Source organism: Anabas testudineus, chromosome 14, assembly GCF_900324465.2.
Source record: "Anabas testudineus chromosome 14, fAnaTes1.2, whole genome shotgun sequence".
NCBI classification, from domain to species: Eukaryota; Metazoa; Chordata; class Actinopteri; order Anabantiformes; family Anabantidae; genus Anabas; species Anabas testudineus.
Genome location: NC_046623.1, coordinates 8,488,544 through 8,516,489, shown reverse-complemented (window position 1 = coordinate 8,516,489; position 27,946 = coordinate 8,488,544). Strand labels below are relative to the sequence as shown.

General features: G+C 37.7%; 1 protein-coding gene across 3 annotated transcripts in view; it reads left to right on the top strand.

The window, feature by feature from the left end:
* The first annotated feature begins 391 nt into the window (after window positions 1-391).
* Window positions 392-27,946, top strand: part of klhl13 (kelch-like family member 13) — a 31,682-nt gene continuing 4,127 nt past the window's right edge. The window contains exons 1-7 of one of the 3 annotated variants that reach the window (XM_026371963.1): window positions 392-528; window positions 1,968-2,039; window positions 19,483-19,624; window positions 21,426-21,558; window positions 22,691-22,887; window positions 23,589-24,384; window positions 26,785-26,898. In XM_026371963.1, coding sequence (XP_026227748.1) covers window positions 1,987-2,039; window positions 19,483-19,624; window positions 21,426-21,558; window positions 22,691-22,887; window positions 23,589-24,384; window positions 26,785-26,898 — 1,435 coding nt within the window. In that variant the 5' untranslated portion in view covers window positions 392-528; window positions 1,968-1,986. Of the gene's footprint in view, window positions 529-1,351; window positions 1,559-1,967; window positions 2,040-6,824; window positions 7,124-19,482; window positions 19,625-21,425; window positions 21,559-22,690; window positions 22,888-23,588; window positions 24,385-26,784; window positions 26,899-27,946 lie in introns of those variants that run through there. The other 2 variants (XM_026371965.1, XM_026371962.1) reach the window with 2 other exon arrangements.

Here is a 27,946-nt window from a genome sequence, read left to right as displayed (position 1 = left end):
TAAAAAAAAAAAAAAAAAAAAAGAGAGAGAGAGAGAGAGAGAGCATATTTCTACAAAAATAGCCTCGCTACCTCATTTAGAAATTTCCACTTCATTCACCCCTCCAACATACTTCTGCTTTTTGTACAAACGTGCACAGCCCTTAAGTCCTGTTTTGCATCAGTGCGCGTCCTGACGCACAACACGCTGCCTGGTTCCGACCAAGTCCAGCTGCACGGTCCGAGGGAGCCGCTGTTCAAGGAGCACAAACAGTTTGTTTAGCAGCAGAGAGGTCCACGCTCCAGACTTTAAATGCTCCCAAGACGGGGGACTCTGCTTCAGCAGCACTTTTTTAGAAACAGGCGTTGTGAGCCAATGGGAAAAGATCGCCATAGTCCTCCACCAACAGAAAGTTTGGATGCTCCAGCTCTCCCAGTAAGACACGACTGCATTGGATGAAACGAGGAAGGAGGCTTCAGTGGGTATAAGTGGATTTGAGGGCTTGGAAGGAAAACAAGGACGCTAGTTAGCGTTATCTCGCCGTTGAAGGTACAGTAAGTGTTATTTAAGAAGTGTAGCCGATGTACACTTTTAGACGTAGGGGAATATCATAGGTTGAAAATGAAGTTGAACAAATACCGGGACAGTTGGTCCCAGCCATGTCTTGGTGGTGGCAAACCAACCCACCAACCCACCACACTAACTAATAACTAACCCAACTAACTCATGGTAAGACGCCGGTGGTTTACGGTATCGATAGTTAGGCAAACAAAGCTAGTGGACGATGGTTATTTAACTTAACTGTAACCAACTTGACAACTATGTGGTCGAGTGTGCAGGTCTAACGTTATTTCAAGCTAGCCGCTGTTAACGTTAAAGGGCTAGCTTAGCTAGTTGGCGTTAGCCTGCTTCCACTGGAGCTGTTGAGACAACATGGCCAGAAGATTTTGGAAAGCTCTGATTGTTCTGGGTGTCCACACACACACACACACACACACACACACACACACACACACAGGGTTGACAATATGATTGTTTAGTCTGGTCTATAAAGCACCAACCTTTTAAACGATGACAGTCTGAGCCTTTGCTAACACGCCAGCTACCTCGCCGTGGACTTGATTAGTTTGTAGCGTATCCCACTTACTTAGCTAGCTGTGACAGCACTAACCTCTTCTATGTCTGTCTGTAAGATGAGTTTGCAGCACTTTGCAGACACATCATGGCGACCCCATCAGCTTTGGGTCGCTAAGATCAAGTCATAGCATGTTTAAAATGTTGTTACAAGAGCCATGCGACTATTTAGGAAACTTTACTGTATCCAAATGAACCTGTTGTCATTCGTTTAAAAATAGAGCTCGGTTAGGACGCTATGTATCCTGCACACACTGCATATAATGTATTTTACACCAGGAAGATTGTTCTGTCTAGTAACACGCACTACAGATATTTTTAGCTTTAATTAGCCCAGTTCTGTGTAAAGCAACAAGTTAGAAATATGGTGCAAGTGTCACATTTCAGCAGGTCCACTCTGTAGGACATTTTACATCGACTCTGGTGAATTACTTCACTCTTCTAGGTAATAACAGTTTGTTTAATGTAAAAAATATTCTGTCACATCAATGGTTCCTTTCAGGATAAACTTGACATCACACATGTCATTCTTACATAAGTCTGCCATTGTCATTAAAACAGGTATTGTTGATTTTATTGTCCATCTCAGTGTAGGAAAATAGGCAGTGTAACTTATATTACTTATTATTATATTAACTTATTTACGATGTTTTGTTCCCTCTGTATGTTCTGGATATTGAGTATCAGATTCACAAAGCACACACATGACAAATCATATGGACAAGATTTATTAAGTTACAACACTGTGATAAATTTGCAGAATGGAAAAACCAAAACACAAGTTGTGTTTGCTTTTCACAGGTAAAATTGAATGTGCCCTTCTTGTAAAAAGTGCCACATTTGTGTTTTTTTAGGTGTCATTTTGGAGAGGGTATGGAGCACCCTGTACACAGAGGGGACACGATGCCTATCGGACTGCATGACAGGTAATGTGCAATGTCTTGTATACCAACTTTTTTGTGAGAGCCACTGTCGGTGATCATTTTACCTTTTAAGCTTACCAATATTGTTGTTAACAAACAGTATTGGTTATTTCCCAACCCCCACTGTTCTCAGCATTAACAGTTTCATCTTGGCAAGCTCGTTTGACCATTAAATTACTTAATCATTCCTCAACTGGATATGGTGCAGCAAATTATCAGTTCTGCTAGGTAATTGCTTCCACCTGGAATCCCAAGTGTTAATCAGGTAATCCCTGATTACACTGTAGGAAAGAAAAGCAGACGGACAGAGGTACTTAATGAACGGGATTGAGAACCATTGCAGAGTCTTACTGGAGTGTCGCCTAATGACTTGAAAGATATTACATTGTTTATGGTACATTAATTCACTTGTGGCAGCCTTCCATGCTTAATGATGCATAATGTTGACTAATTTATCACTGTTTTCCAGAAGTCGATCTGTCACTCAACAGTCACAGTTTGTTTTTGTTTGTTTTTTTGCATTTATTTTTGTTTATATAGGAGACTGAAATAGGGATTTTCAACTGGGCCCAGAGTTTTTTGGCTAGCTAACTAACAATGTGTTTTAAGAGCTGACCACCTTTAAAGCTAGGAAAGGTCACTTTGTGTGGGGAATAAAACACAGCCCTTCTGATTTATTTGAATGGGTGAGTGTATGTAACACAGCACGGCTGGCGCCATAAGGGCCATCATCAATGATGCAGCCTGTGTGGCTTTTACAAAGTTTGATCTCCTGTATTTGAATTTCTAATGCAGTGTGACATAATTTGACAAGTTGTTCATGTGCAAACGTGCATTCCTGGTGGATTACCTTGTGTGCTGTTTTTATGCCTTTTATGTTGAGATCTTCACAACCAAAGATGCACAAGAGCTGTACAATGCTGTTTGTTATTAATTTGTAGTATTACAAACTACTTTGCTGTGTTTTTGACATGTAAATTCTTTTAAAACTCACACTGTTCCTTCATGTAGACTTCCCCCTGATCATATTTCATTGTCTCACTCGTGTATGAAACAACACACCTCCCACCAGCCCCTGCCCTCTGCCCGCTGCGTAGTTTTAACACAAGGGACTGCATTAAAATAATCTCTGTGTGAATAAGGAGACCACGTACCTAACCCGATATGGAAAATCATCAGTCAGAACAGTTATGGGGGATTGTGGACATTGTAGAAGCAAAATAATGTAAAGTTAATCAATAGCAGAAACATGACGATTACTTCTTTGTAGTCATCTTAGTGATTTATCTGTGTGATAAACCTTACTTCTTCTATGCTGTAGCTGCTTTTGTTTGCCTTAGACAACACTGTCTGTATTTTACTGATCAAAACAAACAAAAAAGACAAGTATGTAAAATGTCAAAGCATTTTGCAAATTTACACATGGCTATCTTTAGGCAAAATGCCACCTGTGACCAGCATGGGCGGAAATGACAGATGGGGTGACGCATTTGGACACATTTCTTTCCTGACTCTGTTATGGAGCAATATTAGTTTGACTTAACGTGCTACAGATATTACACATCTTATGTTTGACCTCAACAGAAACTCCTACCCATGACTGGACACGCCCGGCCCCAAGAATGTCAGGATGAAATGTACTTTGGACTTTTACCAGATACTGTAGTTCAAAAACCTTTTTTGTTCCTTTGCAATTCCCCATTTCTGGTAATTCTGTTGATTTGTTTATGTGACACTTACTCTGTAATTTAAAATGAAAAATATCAGCATACATTTTCTGACTTAGATCATGTGCTCTCAGCACCTGTATGACAGGATAAAGTCGTATAAATAGCGTACACAAGTTTGTGCAGTGAATACTGAAATTGGCATCCAGAAACAAATACGTTAGGACATAATAATTTTTTACTTTTTTGTTGCCTCGATATGCGTTGTATTATTTTTCTTTGTAATCCACTTGTAGGGCATTATAGGTTTGTGGTTATAGGACAGATGCCCATTATTCTATGTCTAGAATATGCCTAGTGTGCTGGAAGATGTAATAAATATAGTTAAAAGATCAAGTGGCATATTTGCATTTACAAATTTACTTTTCATCAATTTTGTCTGTTTTATTTCTTCCTGAATTATTCTTTTGGAGTTAGACCTGCACATTGAAGCACGAGGGACATGAACTTGCCTGGCAGTGTTTCATCCAATCTGTTGCTGAAAAACTCTACTCTAACTTTATTCATGTACAAACTGTGACTTTGTGGAGGAGGATGAGACACTACACCAACTGGATCGGTAGTTATGGATGAACACAATTTTCAGTCTTAAGTGTTGTAATTAATCCAGGTTTAGGCTGATAATAGATTCTTATCTGAATAACCTTTTTGGCTTATTTGACTGAGTAAAAGAGTATAGTACAAGTCTATAGTATTATGAGAAGATAAAATGCAGAAGTTAATTAGTCAAGTCTTATACAGAGTGGTGAAAACATGAAAGCCAAAAAGAAATAACTTTATTATTTTAATCCAGATCAGAGAGGGTTGCAGTTTTGAGAGGACAGTAATATAGAGCTGAGGATAACAGGTGTAGCCCAGAGCTTTCAGGCTTTGACAGAAGAGATGTCTCAACAGCAAGGGCAGCAGTCAAGGTCATTCCACCATTTAAAGTGTAGGCTTTTGAGGCCCAAAGGTAGGGTGACAAGGTTCTTCTAAAGGGGTGGTAGAAGATTGGGAAAGGACATAAAGCAGTCAAACTTCCCCAGGGTGCCTTGCAAAACATGTCTGCAGTTGTGAAAGTTAAATCAGTTAGCTAATTAAAGATATTAGCTAGTTCAAGATTTTCTTTTATATTTTTCTTAATGCAAGTAGAGCGAAAGGTTTGTAAAAGTGAAGCAATTAACAGTACTGCAGTCACTAGGGTTTGTTTTGGTTTGAGTGAGAGGACAAATGTTGAATGCAGAATTATCCCCTAGAGATCAGTCATTGTACTTGCACATATGCAGTGTAGCTGTAATTTGACACGAAAACAGTTTATCTAAACTGATTTATAGCTTTTTGAGAAGATAATTGTTTCAAAGTCTGTTTACAGAAGCAGCTTGTGCTTCCACCTAAACACTTATTTAGAAGCCTTTTGTGTAATAGCCTGGCAGTGCCATCTTGACCACTTGCAGTTTTAATCAACACTAGAGATAGAAAAGATAAAGCAAACTTTTACAATGAATTAGTTCCTTCTCACCTTGTATTTTGATTAGAATATGTACTTCTGAAAGTGAGTGTGTATCTTGATTCGTTGACTTTGTGGGAGTTTGACAAATACTAGTTGAATTGAACCAAACTGCATCCACATGTAACTTGTTGTTTGCCCTTTCTGTGACTTTCGAAGACAATCCAACATTCATACTGTCTTCATGCAGTGATTTTCCATTTGTGTGGAGGGGAGAGAGTCAGAGTGTGCAGGATTTGAACTTTCCTCTAACGCTCAATTTTTTATTTATTTTTTCTTTCTCTCTTCCATTTGTTACACAACAATTGATGTCACTTTTCTTGGTTACAACAATCATAGTTTCTAGGAAAGACAGTTTGTGTTCCCTATATATAGATGATTATTGTATTTTGTCTTGTGTCTCGTGTTCACCCCTCTATGTGTGGCTGCTAAACAGCTATAAAGACTTTAACGCCCCTGCCCGGTGAGATAACATGTCAAACAAACTTTTTTTTTTAGCAAAAATCCACATTTGAGGTGTCAACTAAGAACCACTTCATCCCCTAGCTGCATCTGCTGTGGTGTTTTGTTTGATGTTATTTTATAAAAGTGGTTAAATACCTAAAAATTGTGTTTAAGTAATTGTTGAGTTGGTTATAGCTCTGGATTTCTGGATGACTTAAATTATTACACAGCTGCAAGACGTGTCAGAAACTAGAAAGTATGCTAATTCAGTCCTTAATAAAATCTGGATTAATGTAGATCTGACCAATTTGTTTTGTCAGTGGATGGCTCACTAAGAAGACCTTTTTATTTTGTGCTTATGATCTATTTTTCTTTGACTGATGTTTAATATGCTTACTAAAGTCATGAATGCCTTGGTTACAGCAAACTGCGGGATGTTTTTAATGTGTTGTTAGTAAAGTTTGTTTCAACGTCTAGCAGAGTAGTAGACACCATCCAGTGAATGTCACATGCATGTGAATGTGATCTTGCAAATGTGATTTTGATTCAGCACTTGCTAAATGTAAAGGCTATGTAAAAGTATTTTTTTGTCATTATAAGGCTTTGCTGAACCTTTATTCCTTTACATTGACTGCAGCAGTGTTCATCGACTTACTTCACACGTGAATGCTCAGTATAATACGTATGTCCGGATGTGGTGAAGACATAATCCAGATTAAAATTTTACTACTATGTCCACTTAAAAAATTATGTATACAATGCTCCTAATGTTTTCTGGACCATAACTTATCTTAAAACTTAAAATTTAATTGCATATATATTTAAGACTTGTAAGACCTAGTAGTTTTATTTTTGCTTCACCCCTGACTGAAATAAAATTTTAACTTCCACATGTTAACAGATGGCAGATGTATTTCGTTCTGTGTATTTTAATTGTATACATTTTATATATTTCTTTCCCCTGCCATCTCCTCTAGCTCCCAGAACTGTAATCACAACAAGGGGGCACTGTTGCTTAGTTGCAGGGCGATTCACAAACTCTGAAACGGTGATGGGAAGGCAGGGCTTGTTCCCCCTCCTACAATGAGACAACCGTGAATGCAGCAGGGCAAGTAGTCGTGGTGGATGCAATCTATTGGCTTCTTGGTGCTGCCGCTAAAGTCACAACCCTGACTGTAGCCTGCACTGCCTCTACCATTGTATTTTAGCTGCTGCTCTCCTTCCCTCTTATATGGTGTGGGCAGAGTGGGATGGAAGACTGCATTGGAAATCTTTTCATGGAAATGGTCTTTGCTGTTGGTATCGCTGAAGCACCATTCTGGTGACAACAACATGCCGTTGAAATGGAAAAGCGGTTCTCCTGTCAGCTGGAAATTCCCAGTGCCAGTTCTTAAGACATCCAGGTCCTCACCCCTTTCGCCTGCCTACATGTGAGTAAGAGCTGGATAGAATTCACATTGTACCATTGTGACAGTGTGTATGGACATTAATTTGTTTGCGTTTAAGTTTTTTTTTATATTTTTTATAAATGATTGTAACAATATTATTTTTTGTTGCAGTCCTAATTAGGCAAAATGTGATTGAGCCCTGTAGTGTGTCAAGAGGTTTTCCTTGTTCAGCATGCATTTTATGGTCCATTGGCAGGATGCTTTGCTCTTAGGCAGAAGGATTTATTTTGCCACTAGCCCGGACATGGCAAGCACCACATCCCCGACTCTTGCCCTCTCCCTGTGGCTATGTTTATTTGGGAACAGGGACTCAGGAGCTTGGGAGGAGCCTGCCTTTGTCAGGATGTCTGGCGTGCCCTGGTTTAGAAGCTATTGTCATCTGCTACTGTTCAGGAGGGGGGAGGGTAGAATGAAAGGACTTCATATAGCCTTTTGCCATCCTCCCTCTCAGCTGGTGATCCTGAGCTCTGCAGAAATGGACAAGTGTTTTGTCAAGTGTATGACTTTTGATGAGTCACCTAACATGACTTTGACCTACAGAGAGTTAGAACCCAAATCATGAAGGAGAATGGACAATTTTCAAGTCAAGCTAGGTTAGCTGATAGCCTAAAGGTTATTTCATAGGCTAACGGGGCTTACTTGAATGGATTCCTGCAAAATTGGATTTATGCAGTCTCCATTTATCATGCAGCTTTACTTATGAGCTTAAGAGCTTAGTTTGGCTAGTTTTACAGAAATGTTTAAAATAAACATGACTGCATCACAGCTAGAGAAATCCAAGCTCCAAACAGTTTTTTTATATTTTCCTTTAGACGTCCTCTGTGAAACAGAGAAAGATGGTGAACTGTAAATGTGCAAAGTGCATTATATGTATATAAATAGCCAGTGCTCTCCAGATCACAAACCCTACAGAAATCGCAACTAAATTATGTTAACGGTAACTAATGCTTCAGTGTTGCCAATATGAAGATGTTAATTATGGACTTAATATTTATTTAACCAGGCTTTTTTAGCTGAGACATTGTTATTCAAATTCAAACTGTAAACTGCCCAGTATAATTACAATCTCAGCTCGTAGGCACCGAAACAGTTGTGTTTAAGGGCTTTGTTAGGTGTACCTCAGTCTCTTTCTTAACTGTCTGTAGGTCAAATGACCTCTCATTTATTTGAGTTTCTTTGCAAACACTGTGACCCTGGATTTGTAACGCAAAGAGTCTGTAGACATGTTGACTCTATATGACATTGTTGGAGTGGGTTTGGTTCGAGCTATGTGACAAAGATCTTTCAAAATCTGTGCAGCACAAGGTAGCACCAGAGTGTGATCACAAATGCATAAAAGCATTTCTTTCTTTCTGTAGGTCTGTCTTTTAATCACTTATTGAAATACCCTGGATTATTTTGATATTCTGTGTTGCTACATAATTTAGCATACAGTAATTTTTGTGTGGTATAGTTGGTTAAATCAAATTACATCTCATGATATCTGCTCTAGATAGGTATAATTATGGCTTAGGGGTATATACAATTTTTGAGTTCCTTCATTTTATGTTGCATTGAAAGTGACTTCACTGTTGTGTACTAATGCCTATTAGTGATTGCTGGTATCTCTTCCTGCTACTGTATTCATTGTCTATACAATGCATTTACTTTATTTTCAATACTTGACATTGTTTAAATGTCAAGGATAGAAATCTTCATGCCAGCTGTCAGTCTGTATTTTGAAGTACAAAGAGTGTACTTAAGTGGTTCGGGACGGTGCTCTTATGTCTTTATATCTGTGTGCACATAGTGGCAAGTGAAGCATATTCACCCTTGAGGCTCCACCTTATACTGCCCAGTGTGGTTCTGACCCACTAGACCACTTACTATTTTGAAATGTGTATATTGTAAGCTGTGTTTGCAGACAGGCTGAGATTGGGCTCCCAGTTATAGGTTACTCTGTGGCCAGGGAGAAGTTGCTCTTTGAGTGATGCCACTGTCATTTTTAACTTGGTCTGCTGAATCTTTGCTTATGTTCCCAAAACACCACAGTGATTTCAGTGAGATTTTTAAATACCTGAGGTGCATGTGCAAATTTAAGTATTATTTTTGCCTTGTCTATTTTAAACCCCGCCTAAAATATATAAAGACTGGTAAACTGGTAGTGTAGATTTAATGTTAGAGTGGTTTGTAATGTTTAGTAGTTGTTAGCTCAGTGAGAGGTGAATGAATGTTATCCCTCTTCTTATTGTGGTTCAGATCTAAGCACTGAATGTGTGTGACTGCTCTCTTTAGTAATCACCTCTTGGAGATAGCGTGGTGTGCCAGCAGCCCCAACTGCGGCAACGGCTGTACAATTTCAGTCAGGGACCTTTAACACATTTTTTACCTTGTCCCCAGCAATGTAATTATGCAATATCAAAAATCTTATTTTGCACATTGTGACCTTCATATTTTGCATTTTGAGTGTAAAAGGGCACATATCTGGTGCTGTCTCTGTGTTCTACTGATTTAAAAGAAATGCATTGTCCTTAAAAAGAAATCGACACGTTCTATCTGCTCGTAGGAGAGCTTTAGACTTTTCTCAAAGCCACCAAGTCTTATTTGTAAGGTAGCAGAACCTGCTACCTTACAAATAAGACTTGGTGGCTTTGAGTGTAGTTAAAACTGTGTAACCAGGTTGAATTTCATATAGACTGCATAGCTATAGCTAAAATGAAAGCTTTAAAATCTGTTTAATACACCTTTACAAACGAAGATGCTTCACATGTTTTGTGTTGCTGTCAAATCCTGCTGCTTCTGCTGCTGCTGAATCTCCTGTGCTACTGCTGTGAGATGATTATTTTATATTCTCACAGGTAAATTGCCCATTAATTGTTTAAATACACTTTAAAGTCTTCTTTCCAAGATAGATTGATTTTTTTCAATCAATTAAACAAGTCGTCAATTCTGAAATAGTCAGAATTTTGGCAATATGACGGCTGATATCAAAACTGAATGACATCTGGGTTTTCACAGTTTTGAACATCAAATTTCATTATTATTCATGATAGAAGATGCATAAACCGGTAGCATTATTGTCTGTGGTGTCCAGAAACATCTCACCTTGATTTATGTGTTAAATTGATGCAGTTGTGGATGATACGCCAACAGAATGATGAAACTACAGTGCTGGCCAGCATACTACATGATTGAACTGTAAAGTAATACTATGGTTATATCAAAAATTCGTATTACTGTATATATAATGGTACCCCTGTTAAGAAGTAGCAAACCTTTGAATAGATGGTTGAGTATACAGAACAGTGTATGTGGTGTGGGGCTGTTATTGAACCTCCTCATATCTTCTTTAGCTCCGTGTGTCTTATTCTTGCATGTGTTGGCTTTTCCGTTTTGATGGATGGCAGAGAATCAGCTCGTGTCCTATATCAGCCTGAAAGCAGTTCAACTGAAACAGCCTGCTCTTAGACATTGCAGTTGAATGATTAATATCACTGACTACATAGTTACTGATCACAGTGATGTGAGATATTTTTTGTTTTACATGTGCTTGCGTTATTTGTTCCTTGAGATGCACAGAATATTGAATGACCTCTTCCTGAGTGCAACATCTGCCAGTGTTTTCAGATGAGGCCAGCATTGTGCTGTGCTTTTGGTATTCATATCCATGTCCATTTTCTTGTGCACATGCAGTTGCAGTTAAAGCTGAGAAACATTGACTGTGCTGCTGGAAATATGATAAGAATTTAGAGAATTGTGGTAGAGCATTTAATTTACCTGCCCTTTGGAGTGGACATTAAAGTCTTATTGACTTGTTGCCATTTTGTACAGAATGCTATAGCCACCTAGGGATAATTTCCTTTTTCATTGAAAGCCAGAGGGGAAGCACAGGCAGGTCTGTCTGGCAGAGCATCAAGGGATTCAGCCTGGTGAAAAAGTCATGTCCATGTTTATCATACAGACACTTTCTTACTGAAGACTGAACTGTGATGAAGCCTGGGTGAGGTTTCACTACACGGTTGATCAGTCAGCGGATGTCTGATAAAAATAAAATGCAATAACAACAAATAACAAAAAAAATAAAGAGGATGCAACTCCAGATTAACTCAGCCTTATCTACCACCAGGGCCACTGTGGCATAAGTCATAATGCTATGTACAGGAAGAAAAAGCCCTGCAGAAGCCCAAAATGAAAAGTGTGACTTCCAAAGGGAATGATAGTACTGCTTGCCTTGGAAAAAATCCAGTGGGACAACTTTCAAGTCTTGAGAGAACATTTGGCCAATAAACCTGTTATTGCAAGTTAAAGGGATTGGATTGGAAAACAAACGGTATCCAGTTTACAGCAGGAAGAACTCTTAAGTAGGACCTTTTGAATCTGACCGTATGAACAGGACACGTTAGAGCAGCCTTATCTTTTACACTATATTTTTGTGCTTGGTCATTTAGGTCCAAGGTTTCTTCTGCTTGTTCTCACCAGAGCACCTTTCCTCATACTTTCTCCTCTACTTATATAAAGTAGTTGCATATTTTGTAGTTGACCTTGTGTAATAGAAGGTGTACCACACTAACAGTCAGGGGAATTAAAAATATAATAAACCTCACTTTTGTTGACCTATATGATTCTGAAGGGATCTGCAATTAATTGTACATCCTTGTTTAGCTTGCGCCCCTCTGTATGCAGAACTGTGCCTCTACTCATTTGAGTCCTGCTAAAATTATGCTGACACTTATTCCCCGTTGCTTTGACACATATCTCGCCGTTTTGTTTAGAATCTGGATTCAGTCCTTGGGCACACATCTCCTGCTTAGTCTACATATGCTGAATAATTCCACAGATCTGCAGTGACAATACAAAGCAGAGTCTATTGTATTGCTGTTACTGAAAATATTAATGCAAACTTTGCTGCAGTTGTTCTTTTGGTTTACTCATACTGAGCTGGGTCATGTTCCTTCTGACAGCATCCTTCAGGTTAATTTAGCATTTGCTACATGTTCACAGATTTGTCTGCTCCACCCACATGCGAACACGTTCTGATGCTTGCTTGGCTTAACCGCTTGTGGTGCATGCTTGAAAGCGTGTTTTAGAAATTTAATTTTAGGTACTCATAAATTTGTCAGCCCTTTTTAATGTAAAGGCCTTGACCTTAACATGCTCTTTGATTATAAAGTTTGATTACAGACTCATTAAAGACTGCTAAGATTATAGCAGTGATTGGAGCAATTATCTGGAGATCATGGATAGTTTGTCCTAAATATAAAGTGAGAGAAATGTTATACTTAATATGCTCCTATCAACACAAGATTTTTGTTGAAATTTTGCCAGTGCCCAAATCAGCACACCACCTTTTTATGTCAGTTATAGAACATACTTAAAGTAATAGGTTTTTCATTTTCCAACAGTTCCTAGAAAATAAAAAAGACTTTCAATAAGTTAAGAGTTACTGTCAATTGCAGCTATCTGTTCAGTTGGTAAAATCAGAGCAATAATTATAGGAAGTGCCCATTTTATTCAGAATGAGCAGAGCAGACCACATTTGTCAGACACATGGGACACAGATGTTTGAAATAATGTGATAAGTGATCGCTTCCTTTCTACTGGAACTCTAATAAATGGATGAAAAAGAAATTGAGTGTCTACTCTGACTAGATTAATGCTCACTTTTTATTTTGTTGAATTAAAATTGTCCATAATAATTACAGTGATGAACGTATTCAACTTTCCATTTTGCAATCCATCCATCAGCCATTGTATTATATTTAGATGCACCAGAGTGTCTTGGATTGAATGGACATGGTATGAGAAGAATTTTAAGACCACACAACTGCCTTCTTTTCACTGCCCTACTCCTCCTCTCCATGTGTGGTGGAGAATCAAGAAGTTACATCTCTCTGAAATGTTGATAGAAATTTAAATGTTCTTACTTTCATTAGAGTTTGGAAAAATGTGTTCTGTTGTTGCAGAAAAAGCTGAGAAGCTTGGATGAAAAAACATGAATCTGCAGAATAAAAGCAAATCTGAATGTTATGCAAAAAGTATTGGATGATCATGTATCATCCTGCATCTCAATAGGTGTTTAATATATCATGTAAATGTTGTATGCTAATCAGTCAGTGAGCTTTTTTCAATATCTGAAGACAGATAATATAGTGGACATTTAGGTTTTTACTTCAGTTATCCTGTAGCATCATTGTTGTACTCTTTTGTTACTGATGTATTATGTTGCACAGACAGCAGCTTGAGCTTCCATTGCATTCGAATTTTTCAGGTAATGCCCTCAAGACAGCAACAGTGCGTGAAATCGATCTTGTATATCTCTGTGTATGTGTGAAGCATGTTTGGAGAGTGAAGGTGAAGTGAAAGAGGGTCCAGAACCGACTCAATTAAAAATGTGACAGATAATCAACTCCATTACCGAGTTATCTATTAGCTTTTGATGCTAAGGCTGACTAATGGTAAACCATATAGTACCAATTCTAATTAATTTCAAGGCATGTATTAATTCAAGGTACTTGGAAAAAGTAAACCAACCCTTGTGTAATATGGGTAAAAGTTTTTTGCAGTGAATATCACCATGCAAGTGTTTTGCTTCAATAACAGTGGTATGAGCACAGATGCTTGGAAATAGAGGTGATTAACAAAGTTTCTATCAATGCATGGCTAAGCATGACAAGGCAGTATAGCTATGCTCATTAATCTTTTAAGACTCTTCCGCTGCCATCTCTGAGATAAAGCCAAGCTGAGTATAGCTTCCTGAACTGTCACGGGTTAGATGTTTTTTAAGCTTTCCACTGACACAAAGGGACTTGTTACTTCTATTTCAGTCCTAAAACGTCTTAACATTTCCTCATGTCTCCTCTTACTTGGAGCTGGGCTCAAAACCTAAATTGATGAAAATGAAGGTAACTTTCTTGCGTGTCACTGATTGTAAAACAGGATCCCTACCCTGTTTTACAATCCTGTGGTTAGTACTTTGTATTGTAACTGTTAAAACTTATGAAATTAGAGCTTGTTGCAATCCCTAAATTTTGTCTTCATAATGTATTATTTGATATGTGGTGTACACAGTAAACAGGGGAGTAAACGCTACAAACAGTTAAATCAGCGCTATATTTACCGTAAATATAAGATACATTTGACATGTGAATTATAAATTATTTTTGCACTTGTCACTGTCCACTGGTTCATTGTATGCCCCAGATGTTAGCCTAGCACTTTTGACAAAAGCAAGTACAATCCAAAATTAGGTTTGTTGTATTGGAAATGTTATTAAGCCCATATATTAATAATAATTAATCATTAATTTCTTAGTCTCTATTAGAACACAACTAGAAAACATAGGAATTTTTGTACAACAATGTGGGGAAACAAACAGCTTCTGTAGGCTAAAGTGACAAATAATTTGGGTGACCTCTGTACAGGAATATGGAGAGGTCAAGGACAAAAATAGGACCTGTCAAATAAGATGGCAAGTTTTGTCAGAGTTTCTTCTTTGAGAGAGTCGAAGAAGTCAAGCAAGAGCCTGGCTCAGTATCTTGCAGATTTATCTGGATGCCAAGTTGATGCCCTCCCTATTCCAAACCAGCTTCATCTGTAATGGTTTTTGTGGAGGGATAGCAGTCAACAAACCACTTTTTTGTTTCTGTTTGGTCTAATGTAAAAACTGAGGAATAAATATATATGGCCATCATAGCATTGCCAAAAAGACTTTTGCACAATGCTGTATTTTCTACAATTAGCTGCACGGAGTATCTTAGAGCCTGTATCATTCATAGACAGCAATATGTTTTTTTTTTGGTTTGTTTATTCTTTTTTATTTCCTGCCTCTCTTAGAAAATAACTCCCAACATTCTCATTGAGCATGTAAAGTTAATCAATCACTGTGCTACGGTTACTTTAAAGAGAATTCTCTTTAAAGGATGAAAGCTTCATATAAATATGCACATCAGGAACATCACAAGGCAAAATAGTACAGTAGAAGGTGTTGTACTTCCTCTCTCCATTCATAAACAAATTAGCCTGAGGCAGAAGTTGCTGCTGCTCTTACATACTTTATTTTCCCTATTTCTTTACAACACTAGTGGCTGTAGAACAGATACAAAAATGCAAATAAAAGATTACTGGGTTGGTTATCGGGATGGTATTAGACATTTATTTTTGAAAAAGCCCAGTTATGTATACCATTTGATTGCTGCTTTTTCTAATCTTCATGGCTGAATAAAAGATGTTCAGCATTTAGGTAAAAATAATATTAAATTTCTCAGCATCATTAAACTGGCACATATTGTAGATTTAGCCATAAGTGTAATCTGATTCTTTATTTGACCAAATTCCTGTCTAGATGTGTCCTGATGTAATAACACTACACACCACTGCTATTACTGCATTGAAAACCTGGCACACTTCTCTTTCTTAGCAGTAGACTGTGTTCATTTTAATTATGATCTTTGTTAAAATATCAAATGAATAAATGACTGAAATGTTATTACTGGAATTGTCATGATATGCTACGTCTAATGGAATAGAAAGCAGGCTCTATTCAGCATACTTGTACTGTATGTACAAACCATTATACCTGATTACTGTTACATTAGACCTGCACTGAAAGGTGTGATGTATGTACATCTATTACATAAAGACTGCTCTTCCTACCTATTACTGACGTACATAACATATCTTTTAAAATAGAGCTGCATTGAAAGGTCAGAAAGCAGTGCTGGATTCCTGACTTACTTTGACTGGTGTGATCCATGCAATACAAGATGTGTTTTTGAGGAGAAAATGTTTTCTCTAGTAATAAATAGAACTGGGAACAAACATTGGCAATGATTTTTGAAAACGTTTATTTTATATTTTCTTCTGCATTGTTGGTGAACAATTTCAGACATAAGGAAGTATATTTGGCTTTGACAGTGGTCTGCCAAACATTTAAGACCATCTAAAAGCTATAATTTATTTAAAAAAAAAAAAGAGAGAGAGAGAAATTTCCCCTAAAATCAGAGATCAGAGGGGACATCTGCTTGCAAATGATAAAACCACCCTATTAATACTCGCCAAAATCAAGTCTTCATTCCTGTAAGCACCAAGAATTGCTTCGTTATATAGATAGCCCACCCACAAAACTTTAGCCTTCTACATCTGACAAGCACTGCCTGCTCATGAACTGTGTGAAGACACAATATTACTGCTATGCTGAGCCAGACATTTTTGTAAAAGAATATTTTACCAAAACCAGGCCAATCTTCATCTGACAATTAATGCCTTTTAGATCTTGGATGCTGCATACATTGACTATTCATCTCTGTCATCTCTATATTTTAATGGGGAACATTACTAATATTTTTAACTCACTTTTGATCCAGTGTGTGAAATATAAAGTGTTTATGCAGCAGAGTGGTTCATAGCAGTTTAGTCTGTGCATCACCACTTACCAGAAATGGCAGGTTATGGCACTTTAGTAACATAAACATCTCCGTTACTGTCAGTTAAACTGTTCACTTGTGACTGAAAAAGTCACAAGTGATCGACATTGTCGCCTTTTTTATATATATAAATATACGCATGTATCAACTCAAGTTTTTCTAAAACTGCTCTAAGAGATGAGTTTAAGTCCTTTTTTAAACAGAAACCCTTCTGTATTGGTGAGATTAGGACCCCTTCTTTAAGATGACTTTGCTCATTTACACTGAACTTGAACAAGCCTTCCTAAAGATGCTCCAGAGTTCATTTTACAAAGGTGCTGGCACCCTGTTCCTAGCAGCAGGACATGTTACATGATGGATAACAAACATGTTGGATACGAATCGCTTTCCAAACATTACTGATGGATAAACTGTGATAGGCTTTTGCTAGTTTTGCAGTTTAAAATGTGATTTGTACTCAAACACAGCTGATGTAAGTTGATCATGGTCACAGGTTTACTTTCCAGCAGCATTATGTGGTGATGAGAAGCTGGAGGAAAAAGAGGACCGCTACAACACGCAGTACAGGATTAAGAACAGGTTACAGATTAAGTTGAAGTAAGATTGCAACCTGGTTAAGCATAGTGATAACTGACTGGCTGGGCAGCCTCGCCAAAAAAAAAAAACTGACCACTTCTGCCTCCATCTAGCAGTCTTTTCCAGTTCTCCGTCTTCGCTTAAACACATAGCTCAAGCAAAACCAAATGTACCCATAATTATTACCGTGTTATACACAATGTATCATAGCTGTACATCAGTTTGTATAGTGTTGAAAATTCAGTTTCTCCTCCAGTGTCTCCCAGGAGGATAATTTCCTACACCTTGCCCCAGCGCCCTGTGGTCTTTTACTCAGACTGTGGGGTGAAATCACCTTACCTCTGACACTACCTCTAGAGGCAGCTTAAAGGAACGTCAGCACAGTTTTCTTTAACAACTGACACCAACGCCAGCTGTTTTTGAAGAGCCACTAATTTCGCAGGAGGATCAGTCAAAGAATTGCAGTCTGCATGGTTTAGTTATGATATATATACGCTTACAATGTCTCTAAATGTTTTCTCAGCACAAAATGTACTCATATCCCAGGAGTGTTTCCCCTGGGGTTATTACTCACACTCTCCACCTCTCCAGTTCATTCTCTGTGGATCAGTTACATACTTTACATGATAGTACGTCTCAAGTTGAGGTATTAGTTCTAGCTTGTAGTTGTTTTAGTCTTTTAGTCATTTTTAGTCTGACTGTGCTACAGTAAAAATGCTATTGTAAAAGACTAACATATCACAGCTGATTTTTCTTTCCTTGGTTGAAGACTCTTCAAACTGTCTTTGCTTTAGTGTAGAATCCCTGGATTATAAATCAATTAGACATTGTAAAAGAATCTGTCATTTACTTCAGTCGTCATTAGCAGTCTCCTAAGCTCTGAAAACGGAGAATTAATGACGTGTATTGTGATTTAATATTTTAGTCACTGTATTGCTAAAGCACTAATGATCTTTTCAGTGCTGCAGCTCATTTCAACATTGTTTAAATTTATCTTGTGCTCATTTTACTCTGCTACACAGTTTATTGAAGGCAAAAGCTTCCACACTCATGAGCTTGGTCAAAATACCCAGTGTCACTACATGAAACATGATGGAATTATGTTCTGTTTATCCATAAGCCACCACAGTAATTTTTTGTTTCAATACATTGCATACATATCACAGTAAATTATCAACTTGAATCCTATCATTTCATTTTCACCATCTTAATTTTTTTTTTTTCTTGGGATCTAAAACCTTGCTTGTCGTCTAAAAAGGTCAAAATGTCCATTATACTGCACAATACAGACATATCTAATGGAACAAACAACACTATAAAAAGCAAAGCTGATCCATGATATGCTGGGAGAGACTATAACCAATGGCCGTTCCATTTCTAAATGATCCGTTCACGCTTTATGAAAATGTGTCTGTTACTTTTATGAGATGTAAAGTTTACATTTGTCTCAAGGGACACAGTACACAAATGTCAAGAACAGAGACAGAACTGTAAATGTCTGATGCATTTTATTTGAGAAACAGTTTTTATGAGTTTAATGTTTATTGTGTTCAAATGGAAAATTGCTGCATTTATGTATAATACAGGAGCACTTTTAGCAAGAACACTTCACAATTTCTCACAGTCTGGGAAGCAACCATTCCTAGTCAGACTTGATTTGTTTTTATATACACAACATGGTTGCTTCTAGCTTGTTTATTTATACAACCTAGCAATTTAGTTGGATCATAGTGGCTCTAAATAAAATGTTACTCTTTAAATTTCACAACACATTTTTATTTGTTTTTGAAATGGTTTCAATTTTACGTTTGCATATACTTCATCATCTCTGGATGATTTGGAACGCAAATGCTGATAAATTGATTAGTTAGTAGTTTTATTAGCTTTATTATTACAACCTATACATTTGACTTTGGAATGGCCGCATGACTGATAAGATTCCACTCAGTACTGATGTTACAAACATCTGCAGCTGTACTGAGGTTATATGAGCCATTCTCAGGCATTTGCTTTGAACAGAAAACACTGTTTTGTCAGAATAGATCATTTTTAGTGCCACACAACATGAAATATAGAAGCAGCTTGTCATCCTTTGACAATGGAGGAGTTGAGTTATTTTCTCTGAGCTGCTTTGCAAAGGGTGGAGCCCTTCACTCCCTGTTTTCCCTGCTGGTCAAGTCTTACAGTCCTGCAACGTTTGGCTATAGCTAGTCTAACAATTAGGCTACCTCTGCCATTATGTCCTTAAGTAGTGTCACTTTGAAAACTTTTCTGTCCTACTTTCAATAAGCTAAAATTAGATGAAAACAGGTATTTTTTGAAGTTAAAACTTTTTTTCTCCTACCCTTTTCTTCTTCCTACTAGATCCCTCGTGGAGGACGACGACGCTCACATGAAAGTTGCTCTGGGCTATAGTGATATGGGCATCTCTGCTCACCTTCAGGCATCAAAGACTGGAAACACTAGATTTTTCACAAGCAACACACACAGCTCAGTGGTTCTTCAGGTGAGAGCTAACATACATAACAACAGTAGCCTCATGAAAAGGTGAAGGCTTGGTCAAATATCATTCTTGTTTGATGACGTTTACCTTTTCCCTCCTTTTCCTGTAGAGATCATTTGAGTAATGTAGGCTAACCAGCTGAAGATAGCCTGGCAAAATAATATTTTACCATAGTTTTTCACGTAAGATGAAACTATATCCACTGCTAAATCAAAATGATGTCAAAGAGCCAATGGCATGAATTACTGGGCACAATTTAATAGCTTAGATAATACAGCAGTCATTTCATTTGGGATCTGGTTTCTGTGTAAAAAGATTAGAAAAGTGAGCACAATGTGAATATTATGATGTCTTTCTGGTCAAAAACATGTCAGGTAAACATTAAGAGAATATTACTTGAAGTGACCTTTTTATTCTTTTATTTTAAGGCTAACCACTCACTGAAATAAGTTAAGCTCTAATCTTTAAAAGTTTTTAATTAGGCACAGTCTACCATTACAGAGAAGTTAACATCACCCTAAAGTTACAGTGGATGCTGGCACTGTGCTTAGACCATGTTTGCTGCTACAGCTCTCATTTAAAATGATTGGCAGTTTTTTATCTTTTGGTGTCAGATCATATTAATGGAATAATAATGGTTTTCTAGGCCATCTAATATTGCATCCTCACAGTAAAATCTTTAAATCTTGATTAGTTGGTGCATTTCAAAGCACTTAGAACTCACCATTGGTGATTACAGGAGATTGAGTGGTTTGTGTATGTTACAATATCACCATCTATTGTATGCTTTCTGGCTTGCATTGTATTAGTACAGCATAGAGTATTAACCTTTTCAATAGATGTAATAGTCGGGGAAAACAAGCCTTTATGTTTAATGTTCCAACATGAATCTTTACAATCTGCAGAAGCACAGAGGAGTAAATTAATTTAAAGTTGAAAAACCATAATGTAATGAAAAACTCAGAGAATATTTTAGAGTACAGTTATGAGGCATAATGGTCATGCAACCAAGTAAAAGCAAATCCATAATTATGAGAAGTACTGACACATTTACCAGGAAATAAACAAACGTATGCCTCAGTGACTTAAGAATGATAAAGCTACCCACACTCAAGTCAGTCAATAAACCAAATAAAATTAAGATGAACATAAATAAAGAAACCATTATGAAATTTGGGTTGTGATGATATTGTATTGAAGTTTAGGTAATAATCAAGAGAAAGCAGCTGCTTTGGTCAGAGCATGTACCAATCAATCATAATCCAACAGATGGTGCAATATTGATTACAGCAAACATCAGTGAAAAACAGTCAAATCATTTTTTAAAATCGACATAAAACACCATAAAGTCTCATTTATAATTTCAAGCATGCAGGTGACTAAACAGTGAAAGAAATGTTTAAAATAGAAAATTGAATATCAGCCAATGTGTGATATACTGCAGCTAATGCCTCCATACTGCATGTAACTCCCCTCTGTGTTGCTATGCCTACAGGGGTACAGTATAACTCATTCTCAACCAGTTACCATATGTGCAAGACAGTCAAGAAAACAAGCAAGCCACAATCAGTCAGGCAGCTCAAGAGGACCAGTGGGACACCACATACTATTTAGAGTCCTTGAGCTCACAGCTGACAGGCCATGGCTAAACAGTGTTTTGGAAGGAAATATAGTTTTGTACTAAGCTCAAATGCATTAACTAAACATAGACAGTTCCCTTCTGTGGAATAAAGCCTGTTCGTATTTCAGGTCATCTTTGCAGCGCTCGCCACCACTCATCTGTAATTTTCTCCTCTTCTCTTAGGGATTTGACCAGCTGAGGATAGAGGGTCTGTTATGTGACGTGACACTGGTGGCCGGGGACGGAGATGAAGCTTTTCCTGTACACCGTGCCATGATGGCCTCTTCCTCCGATTATTTCAAAGCCATGTTCACAGGTGTGTTACTACAAAGCTTCAAAGCCTCACACCAGGACCAGGACACCTGCTCATCAGTGCAATAGGGGTTTTATTCATGCCAATTAGACTGTTTTTTGATGTGTGACGTACTTATTGTTGCTTTGATACATGCATTTGATTGGTTTATAGCTTCTTTCACCTGCACAGTATTTCTTTGGTGATGAACATTTTTGTGCTTTAATTCAGCTATGTCACATTATGTCATGTCATGTCATTTAGCCTCCTAAGAAATTGACTTTGTCTGACCTCATGCTCACATCCCTCAAGTGTGTCAAGCTGTGTGGATATCTGTTATTCATAAAGGTTTCCAAGTTATAAAACCAGCCTGGTCAAGTCATTGTTATGCCGTGGTCATTTGTATTTCCAAAGAATGTAACTGAATCTAAATTTGACTTAATAGACTGTTTCATCTTTTTAGCATAGTGTAGGTGAAATAGCCGTCAGTACCTTTTAAATTAACATAGTGTGTGAAGAGAATTTTAAGCAATGTAAGATGAATTGTATCTCACTGAATTTACACTGTATAAAAAAACTAGTAAAAGGTAAAGTGATGTCACTGCTTTGATTAGAACTCATGTTAACCAGTAGCGTATTCAGCCTGGCATGCTGTGGTATATAATGAGCATTTAAAGTAAGCTTTAATATTGGAAAAGCTAACAGAGTGGCTTAGGGTCTCATTTCATGGCAGTACTAGAAGTATGTTTGGACAGTTGACAGTATGTGTTTAAAATGTAGACAGTTCTGACAAGATGACAGAAGAATAGCTTATTAAAACCGGAGTATCTGTACTGAGAGTGAGGGATAGCGCATTAGTCATACGAGAGCTGTGTGAGCAATAATGCAGGTTTCTCACTAAGACGTTAAGTCCATTCATTTAAGTATAAATCCTTTTTCATTAACATCTATGCATAATGGCACATGCATTAAAAATAAATTATGCATTTTTTCCTGCTTAATTGAAAGAAGAGTCAGTTATGTAAGCTTTGTTTTTGAAGTTATCTAAAAAATAAGTCTTTGTAGCTACTTGTAGACCTGTTAAAAAAGACGCATGGTTTGACCACATGTAAGCATCTGCCTTTTTTTTTATAACCCATCCTCTCTCCTGATGCAGGTGGGATGAAAGAACAAGATTTAATGTGCATCAAGCTCCATGGAGTGAACCGAATAGGCCTGAAGAAGATCATTGACTTTATCTACACAGCCAAGTTGTCACTAAACATGGAGAATCTGCAAGACACACTTGAGGCAGCCAGCTTCTTACAAATTCTTCCTGTGCTGGACTTCTGTAAAGTGTTTCTTATATCGGGGGTAAGGAATCAGTCACACATTCTGCAGGTGGCAATGGCTTTGTAGTATATAGCTTCTCTCAAGTCTTTTCCTTAAATTTCAGTTGTATCTGTAAGAGAAGAGATACATAAAAAGAACATCATCCTAATTTTTATTACACTTGATAAATATGATGGGTGAGGAAGATTATGTTAGAACAGAAAAAGTTAGCAGTTAATGTGTGTGCACATTTCATTTAAGCATAAACAGAATTTTGCATATTAGTCTAATTGATTACTAGGATTATTAGAAGGTATGTGCTTGTTTTAACTTTTAAATGCACAACTGAAAAAGGATCCACAACAAAGTAGCGTGGATGCAAATCAGGGCTGAAACTGGTTATTTTCATTATTGATCAATTAATTATTAACTTTAGCGGTCACGTTAATGTATTTAACATTGATCATTTCTCTTGTTGGTGGTCTAAAACCTAAAAGGTATTAGTGTATATAAAACCAAGAAAAGCAGCTGATCCTCTTGTGCACTACTTTCGTGTACTTTATGCTCTGTGTTCCATGTGTACGGTAGTTCTGTTTCTGAGTGCAGCATCCCTTCGTGCCAAAATTTCTCTTTAGAAATCATACTAAGGAAGCAAATTTCTGTATACAACATCCAGTTATTCATGTCCTGTGATTCGCTGTGAGTTGCTGCTTGCCAAGGTTTTGATTTCTTCTTTCTTGCAGGTTTCTCTTGACAACTGTGTAGAGGTGGGGCGCATTGCTAACACATATAACCTTACAGAGGTGGATAAATATGTCAACAACTTCATCCTGAAGAACTTTCCCTCACTGCTGGGCACAGGAGAGTTTGTCAAGCTACCTTTTGAACGTTTGGCTTTTGTACTGTCCAGCAACAGCTTGAAACACTGTACTGAGTTGGACCTGTTCAAGGCTGCTTGCCGCTGGCTGCGTTACGAAGACGGACGTATGGACTATGCCTCAAAGCTCATGAAGAACATCCGCTTTCCCCTCATGAACCCACAGGAGCTCATCAATCACGTGCAGACAGTGGACTTTATGCGCACAGACAACACCTGTGTCAACCTTCTCCTGGAAGCTAGCAACTACCAAATGATGCCCTACATGCAGCCAGTTATGCAGTCAGAAAGGACAGCAATCCGCTCAGACAGTGCCCACCTGGTCACCCTGGGGGGTGTTCTACGCCAGCAGCTAGTTGTGAGTAAAGAACTGCGTCTATTTGATGAGAAGGCTCATGAGTGGAAGGCACTGGCACCCATGGATGCACCTAGATATCAACACGGCATTGCAGTCATTGGCAACTTTCTCTATGTGGTCGGTGGCCAAAGCAACTACGACACCAAAGGCAAGACAGCAGTGGACACCGTGTTCCGGTACGACCCTCGCTACAACAAGTGGATCCAGGTGGCATGCCTTAACGAGAAACGCACCTTCTTCCACCTCAGTGCACTCAGGGGACACCTTTATGCTGTCGGTGGAAGGAACGCTGCCGGAGAGCTTGGTGAGTTTATTTTCCCACTTGTTTGTTTTATCTTTGTTTTTAAGCAACAGCACAAACTTCTAATTTATGGTTCTCGATAAAGACATGAAAGATCAGGATTTTTGTTTATTTTTTCAAGCACATAAAAATGTTTAATACTCTTGACTTGATGAAGATGAAGATCAGATCACATTTTATGACAAATTAATGCAGAAAACCATGAAAGGTTCACATAGTTTTTTTTAATAAGGCTGCAAGCACAGTGACATGGATAAGTGATGTGCCTAAACATCATTTGCTGTTTCAACATGATGCATGCATAATGTCTGTGTAATTTCATAAAATGTAGTCATAATAATAATAATAATAATGCTTAATTTCAGTTGAAACTCTTAGAAAAATGTTTTCATATTATTACATTTGGCTTTACAATTAACACTTAAACAAACTGCTATATATATATCTGTTCATTGTTGTTGATGTTGAGTAACTCATCTGGAATCTCTGCACACGTAACTGTGGACCACAGAGAGGTGCCACCCAATACTTAAATTCAGCTCTGAAACTGCAGCGGACAGAGAGAGGCCAGTGTGCAGAGCAGTCTTTTCCTCTGGGTTATAATTAGACCAAAGAGCACAGCCACAGTTCACTGCCTGTCTGCACAACTGCCTTATTCTGGTTTACGTTCCACTGCCCTTTCACTGCATGTGGTTCAAGCTTGATTTTCTTGATGTGCCCAGCCCTTGCTTTATACTTATTTACTTTGGGGATTGGCAAAGTGGGTGTGGTTTTATTATCTGTTGATTGAAGAAGCATAACAACTTCAAGACAGGAGGCAGGTTTCAATCTTAACTCTGTCCCAGTTGGTTATATGTTGTCTTATAAAATTATAAGACAAAACTGATGTAATTAAATGACAAAGGGTGTTAGCTCTTCTTCACGTAGATTTGTAGGAAGGTGGGTTAGTAAGTACAATATCTGACTTTCTGTTATACTTAATTACAAAATTTTGTACAGTTATTACGACATTGTTTATCTCTGTCACAGTAATGAGAGATAAAGACATTGATATGACAATTTTTGGTGTTTGTTTAGTTTGTAAATGTTATTCTTGCACAGAAGTAGCATGTGATATTTTTGATGTGCAAGGAAAGCTGTACTTGGGAATTGTTTTTAATGATGTTTTAGCTTTTTTCTTATTAACTACTCTACATAAGCAAAATATTACAGGTCAGCAAAGCTGTCTGGGTCAGTGGTTCTCAGTTTGTTTTGGCTGCTAACCTGTTTAAACAACACAATACTTAAAGAAAAATGAATGTCTTAAAAAAACAGAAGGGGATTCTGTGTTGTGTGTGAATGCTTTTCTTTGCTCCTATCCTGCTCATCTTCTGCAGCTATTGTGACCAACCTCCACAGAGCATTTACACAGTGTCTTTTGCCTGACCTGCACATTGGGAATTGCTGCTGCATGATGTCAGCTTGATCTTTAGAGTGTGCTATTGGTTTTTGGTTCCCAACTTGTTGGGACAGAAATTCATGCTAATGAATAAAATTACTTTTTCAGTTGATCGGAGGGAAAAGTAAAAAAAGTACATTTAAAGCTGTATATCTGTATATTAAATTACTTAAGTTGGTTTGTGCTCTCTGTTGTAAATAAGAATATTATTTAGAGTTATTATCTTTTATTTAATATTACTGATTTATTTTTCAGTCTGATATGCATTAATTGAATTTAAATTTACATGTGTTTCAGATTCGTTTAGTACAACACTCATCTTCTAATATGTGTTTCCTATTTCCACTGAGTAGCTGCAAGAGTTTGTTCACTGCTTAAGGTCACTTTGATGATAGCTATTGAGCAAGTGGAGCAAAGTATTCACTCATTTTCCCCTCGGAGATTTCCTCAACTGGCCCTGGAAAAGCTCACACTCCTTTAGCACTGTATTTTGGAACAAGTATGAATAATATATATATATTTTTTTTTTTAATTAATCTTTCAAGTTAATTCAACCAATGCCTTTAAAAACGTCCTCTTTTTTTAATCAACATTCTGTGGAAATAAGATTTTTTTTATCATGCTCTTTGCCCCTTTCACAAACAGATGAATCATGACTGCTTGTTATGGGGTCACCAGCCACCATGTGCTCACCTGCTAGTATTCTTGTTCTTGATGTTCACAAAGATCTAGTGAAACTATCCTCAGGGACCTTAAGATAAAGGATTTTACAATATTTTCATTTACTCTGCTGTCAGCGCATTCGGCGCCGGTAGGGATGTGTACTCTGTAGTTAAATTCCTGTTTTAGCTCCCACGCTGAGACCCTCCAAGGCCTCATTTGCTGCTGTTTGTCCTCCTTAGTTGTGTCTTGACCTACTTTCTACTAATACGTTCTTTCCCCCCTCCCCGTTTTTTTTCTTCAAGCTACTGTGGAGTGCTACAACCCAAGGACAAATGAATGGACATATGTTGCCAAAATGAATGAGCCACATTACGGTCATGCTGGGACGGTGTACGGTGGTTATATGTATATTTCAGGTAAGTGGCTCCAGGGAGCTTAAGTTAATAAATCTATAATGAGCTCAAATAAATAGGAATATGTATTATTTTGTGATAAAAGATTTAACATCTTGTCATCATAATTGGAATAAATTTCATTAGACTGTAGTTTCCAATTAGGTGATTTTTTTTCTTTTGCATTTCATGGCACCAAATAGCTGATTACATCTAATAATAATCAACGCTTAAATTAGTTCTGTGATTACCTCATGTGGTAATTTTCTACCAAGCTCCACCTCATGTGTCATGTGTTGCCACTAGTCATCAAGATAGGTGTGTGTGTGGGTGATGGAAAACGGATCAGTAATCACACAATCGGTTACAACTGAAGTTATTTTGCTTAATATTGTTTTTTTTTTTATATATCTTTAACAAGTAGCAGAGTCCGTAGGATGATTTGTATGGTTTGAACATGCTGCATCAGACCTTCCTCACATCCTGCTGAGCACACAGGTGAAGTTACTGTAGTTATTGTCAGCGAAGGTTTGGTGCTCGGGGCAGAGAGTGGACTATAGGCAGTTAGTAGTGGCTTTTAAGGTGTCACCTCCGTCCTTGTTCACTTCATAGCAGTGAAAACAAATCCTGCATTATGGAGATGAGCCCTAGTTTCTCAGTGTGACTAATCCAGAGCGATGCTACAAAGGAAGGGGGGAGGCAGAGGAGGGTGGAAGTGAAATGGGGAAGGATGGAGCTAAGTAGAGGACTGAAACCTGTGTAGGAGGTGTAACATAGAAGAGTCTGTGTTAATCCCTTCTGGCTGCGGGTACTATCATCCTTCTACAACACATGAACATAAACATGAAAAATGAGAAATAACTTTTAACTGTTAACAAATGTAAAATGTGTAGTGTCTAAAAAAAACACAATTTACAGCGTTTTGCAGAAATCACAGTTCCAATCATCATCTGAAGCGAGATCTAATGAAAATCAGTGAGCGCACAACATCGAAGAAATAAACACGAGCTGTTTAAATAGCCACAGTTTCACTGAGTGCCTATGGAATATTTACTAGGATAAATAAATAGGA